Consider the following 21,181-nt stretch of genomic DNA (forward strand, 5'->3'; position numbering starts at 1 on the left):
ATCACCTTGAAAAGAAAACCAGTTGCCTTCAGCAGAAGTCCCAGGAAATGACAACACATCCCACTGTGTCCAGAGGAACATACAAGTACAGGAAGAGCAGGAGAGCACAAGCACAGAAAGGCACTTGCTCTGGCACCAGTTTCTGGCTTCAAACCTGCTCACTGCAGGCCTAAAAAAAAAAAAAATTTCACAGAAGTGTTCTACTTAATCCTTCTAAAATGTCCAGTATTTTGATTTTAGACCTTTTTACTAGAAAATTAAAGCAAGGGCTGCTTTCAAATCATGAAGGCACAAGTCATAAAGATAAAAGAGTTAGGTGCTCCTGTTCAAAAAAGCAACACCAGCAGTTGAAGCACTCAGCCAGGAAACATAAAACACAGGCTCAGGTCTACAGAATAATTTGCAATGTTGAATTACAACTTGGGTAGAGATTGGGACTCTGGCAAATAACGTCATTAGTGTCTCAGTTTCTGCATTTGCACATTGCATTATAAAGGCTCCACACTCAAAGATGAGTGTCAGATACCCGACCTGCCAATAAATACAGCTGCATGTGCCCATAGATCCTACAGACAGCTGACAGACTTTGGAAATCTCAGGTCTAAAACCAGAAATGAAGGCAGACCCTGAGCACACATGGAGATGAACAAGCTCATACCTACTCTACACACTGTGTATGAAGTATGGGGGACAATTCAGAACAATGTTCTCACCTTGCTGGTAACTGCCAAGCAAACCTCACCAAAGCAGGACCTCTGAATGGGACCCAGCCAGGTGTTGGATGTGAAGAGTCTCTTCTCCTTCAGCTCCCTAAAAGGCAGAAGATTGATTTTTCTCTCCACCAAGGCAGCACCCTCTGAAATTACCAGGCTGGCAGCTCAGTTGAACAATGGGAGGTGCTTTTCAAGGAGTGCTTAATGAAATTGTGGAATGCGTTGCCCCAGGTTGCTGTGGCTGTCAAAAGCACACACATACTCAAGAGGCAAAAAGAGGGGTTTCAGAGGGGCCATTTAAGAAGACAGCCTTTCTGAAATCTGTGGCACATGAGGCCCCTCTGTCACTGCTTCCTAGGAGCTGTGAGACCAGGCCATGCTGCTGTTTGTTGTCACCTCCCTGTACCTGTCCCTGAGACACAGTGCCACGGGCTGTTATTGGGGCATTTTCCTTCTTTGCCAGCCCCAGCAGGCATTCAGCAGGGAGAGTCTGAATTGCCACTCTGGAGCTGAGTTTCCACTCTATGATCTCGGTCTCTCTGTCACCCCCTCCACTCCCCCTCACACATTCCCCAAAAAAGCAGCAGGATGTCTGCTGGGACCACCTCAGCCTGCAGGAAGGCCAAGTGGGTCGTGGCCTCTCCTGACCCACAGCACAGCTTTCTTTCATCCCAGCATGGAAATATAAAAGCTGTATTATCACATCACACAGAGGGCCAGGAGCTTTTTATTTTGGCTGCAAGTGTCCACAGGGCATTGGGGAAGAGGAGAAAAAGAGTGTTTTGCAGCGAGCAACCTGGCTACTCAGGCAGGATGGTAGGAAAAGTGTCTGGAAGCTGCTTTTTAGGACTTTGGCTGTTCTGCTGAAGCTTCTGACAGAGCTGATGGGCTGATCCCAGAGTTGTGGAGAGTTCCTGGGAAATTTGTCCTTGGATATGTCTACGAAAGCTCTCCCAGCCATGAACTGCCATCTGTGTCCTGTCCATATGTTACTGCCTTGACTGAGTTGCCTGTTGAGAGTCTGAGGTGCCTGTTGAGGCTGCTATGGACCTCCTTCACCAAGGAATGGATTGTGATACAACATCCCTTTCTGCTTATATTTGGGCACTGACAGAGCCTGGAGCTCTCTGGCTCGAGCTTGGGCTCTGGCCAAGCAAGATTGCAAATGAGAGCAGCTCATGGTCCTCAGCCCTTCCCTCCTGCTGGGACAGATAGACATGGCCATGGGGACAGAACGGAGCTGCCCCATCTTCCAGGTCACTAAGAAGGATGTGAATTTTTCTCTGCCCTGTCACCACCAGTTCTGCCTGGGCTGCATCCTGCAGTGGGCAAAGAGAAATACAGTGTGCTCACTCTGCAGAAGAATGATAGAAGCTGTCAGGTTTTCTGAATAGGATGAACAGGACTACATACAATGAGCCATCAGCTCCCCCAAACAATTACTAGAGTCCAGCAGGGAGAGAGCCTGGCCACCTTGCTGAAAACAGCCCCCCAGACCCTGTGATGTGTAGATTTTCATGTGTTTCTCTTTTCTCTGATTTAGGCTGATTTATGACTGTCGGTTTTCTGTTTCTGTTTCTCCCGGCTGTTTTATGTCCGGAGATAGCTCAGGGATGCCACTTGCTCGGTTTCTCGGCTGTTTCAAAGACCTGGAAAGGCCCAGAGTGGCCTTGGGCAGCCCGCGCTTCAAAGGACGAGGAGAGACTTCTGATCTTGTTTCGGTCTTGGTGTTTATTAATTGTTTATCTAAAAGATTTTCTTTCAGCCCGACAGAGGTCTGCACAGCAAGTCAACCATGGGCACACTCCCCAGCCCCTGGGGCGGTCACTTATCTTTATACTCGAAGTTACGTGTACAATATTTATGATTTTTCTCCAATACCTTCTACTCTTATTAACCGGTGCAATTCTAGTAAAGACCAATCCCAAAGTGCCACCATCACCACAGAAGATGGAGGCCAAGAAGAAGAAGAAGAAGGACAGGACACGCCCCAATTCCTCCATCTTACTTCTTTAGACCCCCCTGTACAGAAATCCTAAACCCTGTGTTCCACACCTTAATTAACTTATCCCTTCACCATTCACCCCAGTGAAATCCTCCCAGTCCTCATACAGATGTCATCTCCTGTGTAGGATCAAAGTCCTGCCACCAGACACTTCTGGCAACATTCCAGGACTCCCGAGCCCCCCAAGGGTGGTCTCGGTCTCTCTGCACCTCAGTCCTGAGGTGCTGAGATCCCACAGTGATGGCTGCTCCATCTTCCCCACAGGGAGCCCTGTCCCCAGCTGAGCAGGGGGCTGCAGGACCAAGGCCTGTGGATGGCCTCCTGCCCAAGGAGTGGGCCGAATTTTTCAATAAACAATGTCATCTACTGGACCAAAGGTGGCCCTGGCTGCACCAGAAGCTGGAAGGAATATGCCAGCACCAGAGATGGCTGGTTAAGGAATTCATAGAGCAGCATCCTGCACGCACTCTGTGCCTATGGTCAAGTTGCCAAAATCTTGGTGCCAGTACTGCAGCTTCTCCTCTGTAGCAGTCTGAATTGCTGCTAGCATAGTCCAGGGCAAAGAAGCAAAAAGGGCCTTTGCATAATCTCCACAGATGTTTTATTCAGCTGTGCAGGGAGATGTTCAGGTCACAGCACCCACACACACAAGGTCTCACTTTGACTCCACAGGGGCCTGGGGGCTGACCCTGATCTCGGGGCAGTACAAAGATGAGGGGGCCAATCAGGGAATAGAGAAGGTGTGGCTCAGGAACATAAGAACAGACCTAGGAACAGGGGAAGGAGCCAATGGGGTCTAACAGCTTTTTGAGGGAAGCTTCTTGTGTCTCCCTAGACCAGGGAATGCCCCGCCCTCCCCCCCTCCCCCCCCAGGGTCTCCACAATTCCCCGTGTTTTATATTATTAAGAAAGCTTCTCTGAAGGATCAACTGAAACAACACAAAATGACAAAAACAATCAAAAACACTCATAAGACAATTGTTCAAACTGGAAACAACTCCGAGTTCCCAACGTGCCAACAGATTTCTTGGAGTGTCTTAGATCTGGCAGGAGGGATGCAGGGTTTTCTTAGCACAGTTTATCAGGAAGCTGAGTCATACATACTGAACCTCTGGTCCATGGCCTCCTCACTGCCATCGTGCATCAAGGAGGCCCAGAGGCTGCTGTGCTCTGGTCCTGTCAGGGATGAAAACAGCGGCTCTGTGGCCAGTGCCAGCTCTAGCTCCAGCAGTTCACAAGAGGAGACTCCTTCCAGAAGCTCTGACGGCTCCAATGTGGCAGACCAACAGAGCCCACTGGAAGCTACCCTCCATTGCAGCCACCCCCAGCTGCGCCCATCATCACTGCAGAGCAGGAGCTGCCCCAGAGGAGCCACGAAAGGAGCTCATGGCAGTGGCAGGTCCCTGTGCCCAGGGCAGAGCCACAGAACCTCTGCTCCTGGCTGGGACAGGGGCTGCTCACCCTGGTGTCCCACCAAGAGGAGGGATCCTGGGCCCCAAACTCTGCCCAGCCCTGCAAAAGGCCGCCCCGCCAGCAGTGCTAGCAAGGTTCCTGCAGCCATTCAGTCAAATCAGAGGAAACAAATGTCTCTTTAGCTGACACAGTCTCTGCACACAGCTTTCTCCCCCTTCTCCTGGTGCCTTTGCCTGACTCCAGGAAGAGCTGCAGGAAATGCTGTGTAAGCCATGATGATGGAAGAGCTACTGATAAAAACACTGGGGTGATGCTTTCAGAGGAGTCATGAATGGAAGATTGACCAACCTTCCAGCCAATGGTATGCCAAAACTTTCCATTCTTTAAATAATTGACTACAAAAAATTAGTAAAATGAAAGATATGGAAACAAATTAAATCTCCCACAGCTGCTGGCTTTCCTAAGGCTCCATGGTCTATGTATTGCTAGACTAATTTCATTTAGGCAGAATATTAACTGCCCTGACTTGTTGGAGACTGACCCCAAGGTCCCATCTGTTGTGGGAAGTCACTAAAATTAGCTCAGCAGAGGCATCTTCAGCTGTAGCAGAAATACATATTCTCTGATTCATCACTGTGTGGCAACAGCTGCTGGTGTGGGTTTGTCAGTGTTGCTTCATGGATTACTCCTGGGAAGGAATTGTGTGCACAGGCACAGTGTGATGGCTTCGATCTCCTTTAATTACTCCAATCGGATGATGGCCAGAACTTTTAGGCAAAAAGTCTCCAATCTCGGCCTGTTGTCTCTGCCTGGTTAGGCGTAGGATGGCCTTAGGACAGCCCGCGCTCCAAAGGACGAGAGCACTCTTCAGATTTTTCGGTCTTCAATATTGTTTATTAATTCTTATCTATAAAGTTGTCTCCCAGCCTGACAGAGGTCTGCCCAGCAAGACAGCCATGGGCACATTGACCTCCCTCTGGGCGGTCGTCTATTTTTATACTAAAAACTACATATAAGATATTTACCTTTACCTTCCAATACCTTTTACCCTTATTAACAAGTGCAGATTTAATGTGAACCAATCCCAAAGTGCCAGCATCACCATCAAAGATGGATGACAAGAAGAAGAGAAGGACAGGGCACGCCCTAATTCCTCCATCTTGCCTCCTAAAACCCCCCCCTGTACCAAGATCCCAAAACCTGTGTTTTCACACTGTGAATAATCAATTCCTTCACCACTTATCCCCAAGTGATCCTCCTGTCCTCATATAGGTGGCACATCCCGTGCAGGGTCAAAATCCAGCCACCAAGCACTTCTGGCAACATTCCAGGATTTCCAAGCCCCCCAAGGGTTACCCCGGCCACTCTGGACATCAGGAGTGATGTGCTGAGTTCCCACAAAAAGCATCATGACAGAATAATTTACAATATTCTCCAAACTACTCCTGTGGTTTTCATTTTCTTACTGATTAGGTTCAGTGTCTGGCCTCAAGGAATCAGTCCAGAAAGAACAGGCAAATCTCAGCTTGCAAGTTAGAGTGCAAGTCTTTAATCTGCCATTTTTGCAGAATGTACAAATAACTTTTCAACATATTTGCAAAAAAATCTCTTAGTTCTTGCTATACCTATCCAGAACCTGACACTCTCCTCGTTTTATTTTGATTTGAGATCCAAGCATGACTTTTTTCTGGACAGGGAAGTAAGAACCAGCTGCAAATACAGACTACAGGTGTGAATCTATACTGCAAGAACTCAGCTGTAGCTTGTAATTAAAGGCAAGAAGTGATGCCATGGTAAATGTGAACGTTTAGTGCTGACATAGACGCCTTCTGCAATGCTCCACTAACTCATGGATCACATTGCTACAAACTCTCTTTCTGATGTTACAAAGAGTGTTGAACAGGTGGCTGTAAGTAAAAAAAATAGCCATAATGTTAATTTTTCTTAATATGGCAAAAAATGACTATCTAATAATTCAGAGCTCATAGAAGCGAGTATTCAGATTTCCACTTAGTACGTGCTGGCAGTTTTAATTTGAAATCAACAGGTTTATCCAAATCAAGGTATCCATAGGAATTAATTTGCTCTATGATCCAACTAAAAATGCCTCATTGTCTGATAAGTTTAGTAGAAATTTGCAAAGTCAACAGTCCACAGATTTTCATTTCTTGTTTAGTGGCTATTCTGCAGGAAAGCTTTTACAGACTAATCAGTTTGGACGTAATTAAAATGCCAGTACATTTCATCTAGCCATTTTGGTATTAGAACAAAACCATATGACTGCACAGCCTTTTAAAACATATTTTAAAATAAATTTTCAAATCAACAGTCTGAGTAGGACTCAGAATAAAAACTCTACCCAACTTCAACTCCATTGGAAGATTCCCTTGTCACCCTGTGAATCAATTCTCCATTTAGAAGATTAAAAGTCCCCATTATGGTGGTTTTGGTATGGTTAGGAATTGGGGAAGCTTCTTCTTCCTTCTCAACTCCATGCTGCAGTGCCTTTGGGATGTGGCCTGCTGGCTGTTGTTTGTGCAGCCCTGGTATTTCTTCATGAGGCAGAAAGTGCAATTGCATTTCCAGCCCAGAGCCCATGAGGAGTGGGGCGTGCAGAGCTGTGCCAGAAACAGGCCAGCAGCTGTGCCGCCAGAGGGTTTTGGTTCCTGCCCAGCACAGCTGGTGCATCTCTGCTGCGAGTGCCTCCCCTTCCTAGGTGCCCATGGATAGCAGGTGCAGGGTTCTGCAAGGGGTGTGGAACAGGGTGTGGATGTCTGCTGGCAACAGAGTGCAGCGGAGAGCAAACAGTCCAGGATGGTCCCGGAGTGTGTGACAGAGAACTCCTGACACAGCTGGTGACTGAGCCAGCGAGGGAAGGCACTGCTGGACCTGCTGTTTGTGAGGAGAGAAGGGCTGCTGGGTGACAGGAGGGTTGGAGGCAGCCTTGGGCTCAGTGATCACAAAATGCTTGTGTTTGGTTCCCAGAGAAGGAACGAGAGACGTTGGGGAAGTGTTGACCTGAAACAAATTGTGAATTTGTTAAGCTTTAACAGGCAGTGCTTAGTCATACCTTCCCTCACACCAGTGGTTAATGTGTGCAAGTGGATGTCTTAGCCTTGAGAATAAAGACAGTGGGCCTACTGAGGAGGTAGCTGAAATGCATTCAAGGAGAAGAAGGCTCTTAACCATGGAAGGAGAAATTGAGGAATGGGATGTTCACCGCATGACCACCAGAGACCCTCAAGAGACCCCTACTCTAAATGTCAGTAATTTTGGGGAAGTGATTTAAACATGTCAAATACTTTGTGAGAATATTTAGTCTGTCAGTTTGAGCAAAGTAATGAATAAAAGTAATGAAAGTAATGTCTTAGTTCCACGGATACTAACACGTGGTTGTGCATGTTTCAGGGAAGTGATTCCTCACACACCCAGCACTGAAATAAAGCAATGCCTCTTTTCTCACACTGAAATGGCAGTGTGGATTGGGCCCTGCTTGGCAACATTCATTTTAGTCATTTCTATTGAAGCATAAAGAATGGTTGAAATGAAATCTTTTCCAGCTGTTTCTCTTTGGTTTACCTGTTTGAGGGTTAAAATTCTGTGGTGCAGGTGTCCTGGGTGTGTGCAGAGCAATGCAGCCCCAGAAACCCCTTGGCTTGCCCACAAATTGTCATGCCTTGTTCCCAGGTGTGCCCAGCTGTGGCAGGAGAAGGAGCCCGCAGCATAGTGGGCACCGTGCCCATCCCAGCCGGGGCTCTCTGGCACAGAGCAGCAGCAGCGCCAGCACCGTTCAACCTGCTCCTGCCTTGGCTTCCCCTGGCACACAGAAGCCTCTGGAAATCAGCACCGCCAGCGGTGTTCCCAGCTTGGAGCAGCTGCTGCTGGCAGGCAGATGCTGCCAGTTCGACTGCTGCCAAAGGGGAAGAAAGGCAGAGATGTACACGCACTGGAGCCCTGGGCATGTCCAGTAAAGGTGCAAATATGTGGGGAGATTTGTTAGGAAGCATTTCAGCTGCGATGCCAACAGTGGCTTCTCTCCTGGTTCTGTGTGTTCTGGATGAGTAATGTAATGGTTGGCTCTGACAATTATGAAGTAGATGCTATGTGGATGTTCAAATGTGTAGTGTGGTATTGTAATATATCCTCCCAATAGTCCTCTTTCCCGGCCCCCTTGTAATCGCCTTGGTAGTCAGGGCATTTGGGGAAGGCTGGCTTGTGACCAGCAGGCAGGGTGTAACAACACCTGACCTCCAGTCAGGATGCAAGAAAGTAATCTCCATCAATGGACAGCAGAGAAAGAGTTGACTGACAAAACTTTTGGAGGAGCTGAGAGTATAAAAGGCAGAGCATCCTTTTTGTAGATCAGCACATGGCTGCTAATCACAGAGACTCCCAATGCTGCAATTTTTCCTTATTCATTCCTTTGTTAATGTTTAATATACCTTTTAAAATGTTAAAAATGAAAGTAATTTCTCAAATGTGTAATGCTGTGGGCCATTGTCTTGGTCTGGTTTCTTTTGCTTGTGTCCCATCTGAGTGCTCAGTTGGGCTACAGGCTGTAGGTGCTTGGGGCACTCCTGGAGTTCCTCTTGGATCCCCTGAACAACAGGATTTTGCCCATGAGGGGAATTTTTTCTGCTTTGTGACAGATGAGAACTTCCCAGGCTCTTTTGTGTTTGCTTTAGGGAAGGTTGGTTATTGCTTTGCATAAATTCACAGACCAACACAGAGCTGTCCCTTTGTGATGTCAGGGCGTGGTTGCCACGTCGTCACAGTGGCATCAGAAGGTTGCCTTGGTGCACAGAAGGCCTGAGTGTCAGAGAAGCCCTAGGCCTTGCTCAGATCAGGAGAACCTTCCTGGTCAAAGTATCTGTCAGTAGGCAGCTGCCCACGGACAAGAGGCTTGTTTTTTTAGTGTTTAGAAAAATTGCAGAAATGCCAATAATTAACCATCTGGCCACTGCAGCTTTTGCTGCATATGACATTACTTATTCTATTTATTATTTTACGAATTTCACACGTAAGTAGAGGCTTCTCTTCTGCTTAGGTTAGGGTGTATCCTAACCTGGCTTTTGTATGTCTTCCTGCTCTTTCTTGGTGGCTGAGTTTCTGATTTTGAAAGAGAAAGAGCATTAGGATGCCACTGGTTTGGTAAAGCTCCTGTCAAGACGTTCAGCTAAAAAGGTGTCTGTAGCCACAGGGGCAGTATTTGCAAGGGAACCTGCAGGGCTTCCGTTCCCTCCACAGGAGAGTCTGTGGCAGCAGAGTCTGTAATTTCCTCAGTTTGCTGGAACAAGCAAGACACCTTTGAAAATGTAGACTGGCAGAGCTTCTTTAAAGCCTTTCAAAAACTCTGCAGTTGCTCCCAGAATTCAGAGAAAGCTTCTTTCTTTTTAAATTTTGTCATGAAAGGATTTTACTAACTTGACCTTTTACTGAGTGCTAAAATAGTTGTTCCCTTTGAAAGGAAGTGCTGCTGTGCTCTTCCACAATAGAACTGCACCACCTGCAGGGGATTTTGGGGAAGCTTTTCTGGGCAACTTTGCTGCAAGTTAATCAGAATTAGTGCATGACACTGAGTGAAAAAAAAAATACCTGAAGGAGAGGATTCGGAAGCTGTCTTATGTGTTTGGTAGAACAGGAGCATTGAGTGTTAAAGAAAAACACTTTGCATTTGCTTGATCATATTTGTATCCATTTACTGGCTAAACTGGCTGCAGTGTAGCCACAAGCAAGAAGATTGTCCTGATCTCTTGCTGGCTGTGTGAATTAAATGTGTCTCCTGGAGGGATGTTGTGAAATGGGAAATCATCTCTGTTTGGGTTGACTTGTTCTTTGGGATTCAGCAGCCCAGGCAGTTTTCTGACAGCATCTGGTTCATTTTCCCTTCCCACCACAGAACACCTGAAGCGTCAGTCCCAGATGGCCCCTGACTGTAGGGCCAGGGTCACTTTGGAATCTGTGCCTCCCCGTGGACAGAGAACGACCCAGGAGAGCAGCAGCACAGTGCTTTGGGAACATGTGAGCCCAGCAGCCTTTGAGTCTTGGCCCACAAAGGTCGTATGGGAAGTTGAAACCCATCTTCTCTTGCTTTCTGTGCAGTTGCTTCTAGAGAAAGAGCAGGAGCACACTTCCAAAGACCCCTGACCCCAAAGGACGTTAGTATTAAGATTGCGCGCGTACCTTTGGGTCCTCTAAAAACCTTTTTAGTCTTTTTTCTTTTTTTCTCGTTTTTCTGTGCAAAGGGCTTGAAAAATCATGGGTACTTGTTTAAGCACCCTAAGACTAACAACACGTGAGAGAGAGTTATATTTAACCATTGTAGAAACCTTATCTGTTAACAATTTCACTTTTTCTAAAGGTAGTCTGTCAAAAAAGACCCTTAAAAAATTTGTATTTTGGATTGTGCTGAATTTCCCTGAAACTGATAAGACCACAATTACTGAAAATTCCTTTTGGGATACAGTTGGAAACACCATTTATATGTTGAAATAAACAGGGCCAGGAGACTTCTTCTCCTGTGTAATGCCTTTATTAAAAAGTGATCAGCTCAGGATTGGGCGGCTCGACGGGTCTGCAGCGTCCGTCGTCTCCCAGGGCGACTCAGAGGAGGAGGATATGCGCAGCTTTGTCCACCAGGGGCAGAGCTGGGGATCAGATCCTCTTGGGAGCCTTCAGGGCTTGATCCCATAAGATGTTCCCGTCAGATGGTGCCCCTCCCACTCAGTCGGCCTGGTCTCGCCGCCGGGGTCACCTCCCATGGTCAGGGCGAGAGGGTCCGAAGGTGTTCCGCGTCTCTGCAGGCTCAGCACTCGGTTCCTCACGTCCAGACATCACTCCAGTCTCTCAACTCTTAGGTGGCTCGTTGTTTTTGGGGTTTCTCCATGAGTTTGGAGATGGGGGGGTCCCACAAAGCATTCTGGTCTTGCAAGTCACTTTGCATAACCCCCTCCACCTTCTGAGGTGTCTTCCCTATTCTGAGAAAGGTAAAACTTAGCTTCGGGCAAGGTCCCCACCCAGGAGAAGGGCCATTACCTCGCCCCAGCCAGGGCTTTTACTAATACAAAAACAACCATTAACGACAACGACCCATGATTACAATAACAAAACACACAGAACTTGGGCAGGGCCAGTGGTCTGGCTGCCTTTTTGAAACTTTTTCTCATAAAAAAATATTAACCGAGTTTTTGTTCATAACAGTCCCCCCTCTTTTTCTTTGATCGAGCTTAAACTCTAAGCTCGCACCAACTCTTAATTTTTGTTTTGAATCTAATATAAATCTCTTGTGCACTTTGGTAGTCATGGTTACTTAACCTTGTTACTTTCCTTGGTTTCTTCAGGTTTGTCTTCACGGCAAACACTATTTTACTGAAACAGATAAATAAGCATAGTAAAAATAGCAATCCTCCAAGTGCACACACAGCGAGAAAAACTACCTTTTCCCACACATCCTTTTTGAAAATCTCCAGGTTCTCCCACCCACTGGGATCAAGTGTAGGAGTTTGATCTTCATTATTTACACATGCTAACCTTTTTATTTCGTTTGAAATGTTCCTAATAATTGAATTCTTTATTTTTAATACTGCCTGGAGCCGAATAACTTTGTTTAACATAGATATTGGGATCCGAATTTGGCTTTTACAATTTTGGATTTTCTCAATTTCTATTCCACTTTGCTTGTTCTGTTTAATTTCTCCCAACGAATCATTATATATAGGAACTCCCAAACTTGATCCAATTTCTTTGGGTAATAAGAAAATTGGTTTTATCACTCTAGCGGCGCAGCTGCCAGACAAGATCAAATCTAGGGGTTTAAGGCTCCCCTGAAATGTGTTCCAAGAGTTTATCTCTTTTCCAGTATACCCATATAGATACTTGTAACAAACAATTTTTCTTACCATTTTCACCATTTCTTTGCTTTTTACTAGATCTGCTGAGCTTGTTTCAGCAGCATCCCATTCAAAGCACAACCAGGCTTCCCCTATAGGGCACTCTCCTAGGAGTGGCTGCCTAAAAGTGGCAGTATTGTATACTATCCAATACACTCTCTTATTTTTTTTATAAAAGACCAATTGGGAGAGGTTAACACAATCAGGGTTAGAACTGATGTGGACTCTGGACAAGGAGCTCACTTCCTCCTCACAGAGGGGTTGGTAGCATTCATTGCACGGCTCAGCTGGGCTCCCCTGAGCACCACCAGCAATCAGAGCCATCAGCACTACCCTTCCCAAGAGTCCGGTATGGGTCATCTCACACAGCCTGCCCACCCGGCCTTGCCTCTTGGGGAACTTTACTGAGGAAAAGCTTCCAAGCTCTTTAGAGTCCCTTCTACCCATTTCTCTGGTTAAACCTCTCTTGGTCTGTTCCCTACCAATTTTGGTTTCCCCTCCCAGGGGAGTGTTCTGTAGAGGATTAACCTGGAGTCTTTAGAAATAAATTGGGGAACTTAACTAGAATTACTTATTTACAGTCTTAAACTTTTTACCAACATAGTTTACACAGAACAGTCTTAAAACATTTTAAGCAATATTAGAACTCTGATACCAATTTTTTTTTTTCCACACAGTTCAGTCTTTTTGACTCTTCCTTCTGAGAGTCATCTTTAAATCACAGTATACTCAGGTGAATTAACTTGTGAAGCAGATGAATCTTGTCCAGCACCGGGGGGTGAGAGTGATGTGGACTCTGGTCCAATGCCAGAGGGAAAAACTGGGACTCTGGCCCAATGCCAGAAGGACAAAGGGGTGGAGTCCGGTCCAATGCCAGAGGAAGAATGGGGTGCAGTCCGGTCCAATGCCAGAATGCCAGAGGGAAAAAAAACTGGTGTTGAATCCTGGTCCAATGCCAGGGGGTGAGAGTGATGTGAGTCCAACCTTTTCCTTTGGTCCGCACAGCTGAATTTGTGATCAGGAGCACCTGGAAGGGGCCTTCAAATTTAGGCATTAATGTTCCCGTAGTCCATGATTTTATCAAAACCTAATCTCCTGGACTAATGTTGTGAACTTTTGTGTCGAGAGGGGAAGTTTGAGGAAGGTATCCTTTCTTTCTAAGTCCCTCCAGAGTTCTTCCAATTATTTCTAAATACTTTCTGGTAGCTTCTTCCCCTTCCAGATAGTCTCCTGTGCTATAAGGTGTTAACAAGAATGGCAGCCCAAACATCATTTCATAAGGTGAAATTCTTATGTCAGCCCGAGGTCTTGTTCTGATGCGCAATAGCGCTAGGGGCAAACACTTCAGCCAATTCATCTTTGTTTCTTCAATCAATTTAGTTAATACATTTTTGAGAGTTTTGTTCATTCGCTCCACCCTCCCAGAACTCTGGGGGTGCCATGGAGTATGCAACCTCCATTTCATTCCTAAAGCCTCAATTATATTTTGTCCTTGATGTAACTTTAAATCTTTTATTGCTTCTTTAAGTTTTCCAATTGTTGATCATCTTCAGCTGTCCAAATTAGGGGTTCTGGATCTACTAGTTTATTATACAGAAATTTCACACTCTGTATGTATTGATCCAACCATAACTTACAATACCCGAACAAGCCCAGGAGTTTTCTCACATCTCTTTTCGTTTTTGGGGCCGGGAGAGCTAAAATACCTGAAATTCTGTCAGGGCTTAGTTTCTTATACCCTCCCCCTATTATGTGCCTCAAGTATGTTACTTCTGATTGCACAAATTGTAGTTTCTCTTGGAAAACTTTTAGTCCTTTCTCCCCCAGAAAATTCAAAAGTTTAATACTAGTTTGTCTGACCTGATCTTTTTCCTTTCCTGATACCATCAGGTCATCAACATACTGCAAGATCTGCACTTCTTGTTCAGGGACAAATTGTTCCAACAAACTCTCTAAAGCTTGTCCAAAGAGATTGGGGGATTCAGTGAACCCCTGTGGTAATCGGGTCCACCTTAGCTGTTGTCTCCTTTTTGTACTCGGGTCCTCCCATTCAAAGGCAAACCAATCCCTACATTCTGCTGCCAGAGGACATGCCCAGAAAGCATCCTTCAAATCTATGACAGTGAACCAAGCATGTTCTCTTGGAATTCTGCTTAGGAGACTATATGGGTGGGGCACAACTGGATGTCTGGCAATGGTTCTTTTGTTGACTTCCCTCAAATCATGTACCAGCCTATATTTCCCTTCAGCCTTTTTAACTGCCAGTATAGGGGTATTATGTGGTGACATGCAGGGTTCTAAAATTCCCTCCTGCAACAGTTGCTCGATAACTATAGCAAGCCCCTTCTTTCCTTCTAGGGAAATCAGATACTGTTTAACCCGTATGGGTGAGGTATCATCCTGCATTTTTATTGTTATCGGTGGAATGTCTAATAAGCCTCTCTTTCCCCCCTCAGCCCATACCTCAGGATTTATTTCTGCAACATCTCCTTGAGACAGCTTCATCACTTGTACTACCATCCTCCCTTCCCTTGGAACAATCCCAACCCCCAAATGGACTTGCAGATCCCTTCCTAACAAACTTTTTTCTAAGTTAGGCAGATAAAGAAAATTAGCTTTATATTGCCTTGAGTTTCCAATTATTTTCACTTCTTCAATCACCGATGCTCAAAATGGTCTCCCCTCTGCACCCAATACTTCACAAAATTGTCTCCCAATTTCCATACCTTGTGGTATTTTGTTGAGACAGGACTTATCTGCCCCTGTATCAACCAAAAATTCAAATTCCTCATTTAGGGGTCCCACTTCAAAGTTTACCAAGGGCTCTTCTAGATGTTTCATCGGGTCCCCTATAGTAAAAAGCCCTTGACACCCCTAGTCCTCCCCCTTAAGAATCCTTCCTAAATTGTCCTGTTCCTTGGCTATTGCCTCATCGAGACTGAGCTTTTTACAAAACCTCCTGATGTGTCCTGCCTCCCCACAGTAATAACACTGTCGTCCTCTCAAAGGGACTTCTTGAGGTCTCTCAACCCTTCGTGCACCGGTCAGTACTGGCCTACCTCTGCCTCCTCCTGGTGGTGGACCCGCCCACCCTGCACTTTCTCTAGCTACAGCAACCATGATCTTAGCCTTGGCCTTTACTTTTTCTTCCTCCCTCCTTAAATACACCTTCAGTGCCTCTTTTAATAACTCATTAATGTCCTTCTCTTGCCAATCTTCCATCTTTTCCAGTTTTCTCCGTATATCAGTCCAAGATTTGGTAACAAATTGGACTTTTAGTAGCATTTGACCTTCCGGGGTGTCTGGGTCTATTCTGGAGTACAACTGAAAGTTCCGCCTTAGGCGATTAAGCCAGGCAGCAGGAGCTTCATCTTTCTCCTGTGCACCCTCAAATGCCAATTGGGTATTAGTTCCTTTGGGAACTGACTCTTTGATCCCCCGTATTATCAAAGACCTATATTCCCTCATGGCCTTCCTACCCTCCTCCTGATTAGGGTTCCAGTTGGGCTCCGTTAGTGGCAATTTCTGTTCACCTGATGGCACCTGGGGTCCTGGACTGTTATCTTTCTCCCAAATTTTTATGCCAGCCGCCCTTATCATCTGGACCTCTTCTGGGGAAAATAATATACTCAGGATGGAATTCATTTCCCCCCAAGTGTAGATATTTGGACCTAGAAATTGATCCACTTGTTTGGCTATGCCCACTGGGTCCTCAACTAAATGCCCCAACTCTTTCTTGAATCCCCTCACCTCAGAAGCAGTTAGGGGAGCATTCACAAAGCCAACACCTCCCGCCACTCCTCCAATAGGAACCTCTCTGAGGGGAAAGAGTCTCTCTGCCTTGGAGGTCTTGGATCTGGTGCTACAGTATGGCCCATCTTCAGATGCCAAACTACTTTCAGGGTTCTCTGGGTTACCCTGAACTTTCTGCCCATCAGCAGGTGTATTTGCTGATAGCTGTCTACTGGGCGAGGAGGCATTTGCGTCCCAGGTAGAAGGAGGTAAAGGGACAGCAATAGGAGGGGGAGAGGGACCTGAGTAGATATTAATCGGAGCTGGAGAAGGGGTGGAGAATGCAGCAGGTGGAGTAGGCACTTGTGGTGGTGCAGAAGGAACTGGAGGAGATACTGGGTTCATCATAGCAGAAGCTGAAGAGGTAGAAGGAGGAGTTTGAGCAGGTGGTAATGAGATGGCAGCCGGGGGAGGAACCAGACCTGCCATTTGAGGTGCTTGAAGAAGAGGATTATAAGGTGGAGGGGCAGAAGGAGGCAAATAATCCAGGGGGTCCCATCTTTTACTAGTTCTATCATCCCCTCCTTCATTCCCCTCTTTCTTCCTCTGTACCTTACAAATTCGCACCCCTTCATCCCCAACAGCACTCTTTAACCAGCAAGCCACATACAATAATTGCTCAGGATCAGTATCCCCTCGAGCTGTCAGATAATTATTTAATTGTTGGCACATCCACTTATCCTTTGTCCCACACCAAGGCCATCCTCCTTGCAACTCTAATTCTGGCCACGCTTCCATACAATAATGGATCATTTTCACTTTATCTAATCCCTTTTTGGCCTCTATAGAATCCCATTTTACTAACAGTTCTCCTAAGGGACTACTAGGAGGTATATCCCTCAGTCTCTTGCCAGTCTTTTTACTACTACAACATCCCATTTTTCAAGTCTCAATAAAAAAAATCCCGAAGGTGCCTCTACTGACCGGGAATTGCAAAAAAAACCTTCCTTGAGGAGCTCCAGCCTCCTCCACTGAACTTCAAATTTACTGCCTGATGCTCAGGACTTTATACTGAAACAACTGCCCAATCTCTTGATTGCCCAACTTCCCAGCGTCAGGTCTTACATCTATCGGGACTTAAACACACGAAGCCCCGGCCAAGAATCCGGGTCGTGCCTGACACCCTCAGTCAGGAAAAACAACTGCCTGATTTTTAGTTTGCCTAACCTGCCAATTTTTAGGCTTCACCGTATCAGGACTTAAAAGCAAACCGCAGCCTCCTTCGCTGGGGTTTGTGCCTGACTCCTTTGTCAGGACTTACTTTGCCTGCAGGGCTTGTGAACCACCCGAATCCTTCTCGGGACTGACAAATCTTACTCGAATCCTTCTCGAGACTTACAAAAGTGCCTGACCTCCCTTTGTCAGGACTTTGGGGTGCGTGCCACTCATACACAGTAATTCAGTCCGCACGCCCGGAGTGGGGGGGCCCTTTATTCCCCCTTGGGAGACGACTCACTCACACTAATTCCACGTGCTTCCCCCTGTTCCTGGCCGCTTTTCTCGCGAAAAGCCTGAACCGCAGTACTGAGGGGTCCACTCTCGCTTCGAAGGTCCGGCTGCCGGCCCTCGTCTCACTCACACACACATGCGCACGTCTCCCACTCCCGCCACCGAGTTTCTCACCAGTCCGGTGCTCCGGTGCTCCTCTGCGTCGCTGTCCTGAGCCGGTCCCTCTTGGTCCTGGTAGCCAGCTGTCCTCTGAAGATCCAAGATGGCCAGTCCTGAGTCCTCTTGCGGCGTGGCTATTCCAGACGAGAGCCCCCAGCTGAAATAAACAGGGCCAGGAGACTTCTTCTCCTGTGTAATGCCTTTATTAAAAAGTGATCAGCTCAGGATTGGGCGGCTCGACGGGTCTGCAGCATCCGTCATCTCCCAGGGCGACTCAGAGGAGGAGGATATGCGCAGCTTTGTCCACCAGGGGCAGAGCTGGGGATCAGATCCTCTTGGGAGCCTTCAGGGCTTGATCCCATAAGATGTTCCCGTCAGATGGTGCCCCTCCCACTCAGTCGGCCTGGTCTCACCGCCGGGGTCACCTCCCATGGTCAGGGCGAGAGGGTCCGAAGGTGTTCCGCGTCTCTGCAGGCTCAGCACTCGGTTCCTCACGTCCAGACATCACTCCAGTCTCTCAACTCTTAGGTGGCTCGTTGTTTTTGGGGTTTCTCCATGAGTTTGGAGATGGGGGGTCCCACAAAGCATTCTGGTCTTGCGAGTCACTTTGCATAACCCCCCCCACCTTCTGAGGTGTCTTCCCTATTCTGAGAAAGGTACAACTTAGCTTCGGGCAAGGTCCCCACCCAGGAGAAGGGCCATTACCTCGCCCCAGCCAGGGCTTTTACTAATACAAAAACAACCATTAACGACAACGACCCGTGATTACAATAACAAAACACACAGAACTTGGGCAGGGCCAGTGGTCTGGCTGCCTTTTTGAAACTTTTTCTCATAAAAAAATATTAACCGAGTTTTTGTTCATAACATATGTCTCAAACAAAACAGGACTTTTCTGTTACTAATTTCTTACCTTTATTTCATATCATAATAAAAACGATTGAAAAATCGAACTCTGAAAAAAGTTCCAAACTAACAGATCTTTCCTCTTCATATGCTAATTGCGCTGATAAGATAACAGAGGGATGTGGCTTGCATGCCACACAGTCACTGGGCGCTGCAGTGCTTCCTGCCCATACCACCTCGCAGGAAGAGGCCAAGCAGCCCCCCCCCCTACATTCCCCCCCCTCGCGGGACCCTCGCTGCCCAACTCCCCATTTCCTCCAGCCCCCCCACCCCTCCAGCCCCGCTTCCTTCCCGGGGGCCCCGTTCCCTGTCCCTGCCGCCATACCCTCCGCTGCGACCACCCCTCCCCCTGCGCCACTCTACCCCCTCTTTCCTCCCCCCGCGCTGCCGTTGCCGCCTCCCGTCGCCGCGATTCCGGTCCCCTCTACCCCCGCGCCGCCGGTCCCCGCCCCCGCTTGTTCCGTCGCGGTATCCCCTCTGCTCCCGCTGCTGCCCCCGCCCTGCCCCCCGTTCCCCCTGCCGCGTTCCCCAGTCCCATTATCGCCGCCACCCCACCCAACCCTCCGCTGCTCCCCCCGCCCCCGCCCTCCCCGCCGTCACCGCCCCCGGTCCCGCCCCCCCCGAGACCGCCCCGGCCTTCCCGGCCCCTCCCGCCACTTTCCCGAACCATGCTCACACCCTGTCCTCCTGCGCTGAGCCGCGCACATGTGCAGTAACACCAACTCACCCTATACCTGTAGTACCCCAAACCAGCGGCATTGCTTGCGTACCCCCAAACCCCCCAGGCGTGCATCCACAGCCCCCATACCCCCCCTGCCCCCACCCGTCCCTCCAACCCCTGACCCAACCCTCCTGCCACCCGAATGGATCAGAGACCCCCTGTGGCGTCACCCCCCCCCACCCAATCCAGTCCCTGCTGTGCTGCAACCCCCTCAACCAATAGTGCCAACTCCTGGCCAGTCATTGAAAACCATGAAAAATGCTTCTAAATGAAAAAAAAGGAATTCACGGGTAGCATATCCCTCACAGTGTTCCTCAGACAATGAGAGCTCTTCTGATGAATCTGATTTTGATGCGATTAATATAGGCCCATGGGCTCCTATTAAGATAGAAGCTACAAAGTCTGGGAACTGGGACCTAGCACAGAAAATCACAGACTTTCCGGTCGAGTACAGGCAAGGAAGGAATGGTGGGGAATCTAATATCAAGGCATGGAAACCAATTTCTAATAAGAAACTGGTACAATTGAGAAATATAGCCAAGGAACATGGACGTAGTTCACATATCTTTAGAAATTTCTTAGAAGCCATGTTCTCTGCACATGTCTTGCTTCCTCACGATGTAAAAAATATTTCACAATGCCTTCTGTCACCGGCAGAATATTTGTTATGGGATAGGCATTGGAAGAAACACTTAAAAACGATATCAGATACTGCCAATGCTACTAAGACCAACTTCACAGTAGAACAATTGGCTGGTGAAAGAGACTTTCAAAAGCCAGCAGAACAAACGGAAACTCTGAATAAAGAAGCGCTGCAGGATGTAGCAATCGCAGCAAAACCCTCCTTGCTTCTTGTGCAGGATGAGTCAATGCCAACAATGCATTTTTCTACTATAAAACAAGGCATTGAAGAAAGCTTTATAAAATTTATTGACAGACTTAGAGATGCTTTGGAGAAACAAATAGACAGTACTGAGGCAAGAAAGGAACTCTTATGTAAGCTTGCTTTCAGCAACTCAAATGAGAAATGTAAGGCCATTTTGAGGTCTTTACCCATGGATACAGACCCCACTATAAAGCAAATGCTAGAATGCTGTACACATCACATGTCCACTGAAAATACAGTGGCCCAAGCAGTTGCTAAGGGTATTGCTGAAGGAGTTTCTGGTGCATATGCCGTCATAACTTCTAAGGAACAAGCTAAATGCTATCACTGTGGAGAGCTAGGACATTATAAAAAGGACTGCCCGGAGAGAACACCCCCCCGATACCATCGGAATTATAATCAAAGACCCCAACATCAGCAACGCTATCAATCGCGTCCTTTAAACTCCTTGATGCGCCCGTTCGACCTTCGGGCGCAGAATACAAATCAAAGGCCACCAAGACCCAATCACACAAAAACCCAGGCTGCTCCAGACCCAAAGGAGAAGCCCCAACCCACGGAACAACCCAGAGAGGTACCTGCCGACAACTGGTAACTGCTTTGTCCATTGACTTTAATGATAAGAATGTTCACCGTGTTCCTACAGGAAAATATGGACCTAAAGGAAGTCCTTCAGACATTTTAATTACAGGTGATTCTGTTAATACTCCGAAGGAAATCTTCATTGTTCCGGAAGTGCTGACAGTGCAGCCGGGACAAGAGATCCTTGTGCAGGTATACTGCATAGACTTACCATTTTTTCTTTCTAAGGGAACTCCAATAGCACAGGCATTTTTACTCCCAAAGAATCACAGGGAACAGATTCCTCTCAACCCTACAGCTATGTGGGCACAAGTCATGGGACCATCCAAGCCTACCATCGAGTGTGGCCTCTCCCACAAAGGAGAGAAGACCCACCTGCCAGGGATGCTGGACACCAGTGCAGATGTGACCATCATCGCCTGTTCAGATTGGCCAGCACACTGGGATCTACAACCTGTTGCAGGCATGATTTCCGGGATTGGTGGAACTACAGTATCCATGAGGAGCAAGAACAACATCCTGGTTGAAGGGCCAGAAGGCAAGCTGGCAACCATCCGTCCATTTGTGGTAAGGGCCCCCATCACCCTTTGGGGAAGAGATGTTTTATCCCAGTGGGGTGCTTCCCTACGTATTCCCATTCAGGATTTCTGACTGGGGCCACTGAGT

At 47.4% G+C, this 21,181-nt stretch overlaps 1 protein-coding gene across 1 annotated transcript in view; it reads right to left on the reverse strand.

The window, feature by feature from the left end:
- Positions 1 to 20,658, reverse strand: part of LOC131084072 (uncharacterized) — a 42,926-nt gene extending 22,268 nt beyond the window's left edge. The window contains 1 exon segment of the mRNA XM_058025167.1: positions 20,623 to 20,658. Coding sequence (XP_057881150.1) covers positions 20,623 to 20,658 — 36 coding nt within the window.
- Positions 20,659 to 21,181: the final 523 nt, after the last annotated feature.

Source organism: Melospiza georgiana, chromosome 5, assembly GCF_028018845.1.
Source record: "Melospiza georgiana isolate bMelGeo1 chromosome 5, bMelGeo1.pri, whole genome shotgun sequence".
Taxonomy (NCBI): domain Eukaryota; kingdom Metazoa; phylum Chordata; class Aves; order Passeriformes; family Passerellidae; genus Melospiza; species Melospiza georgiana.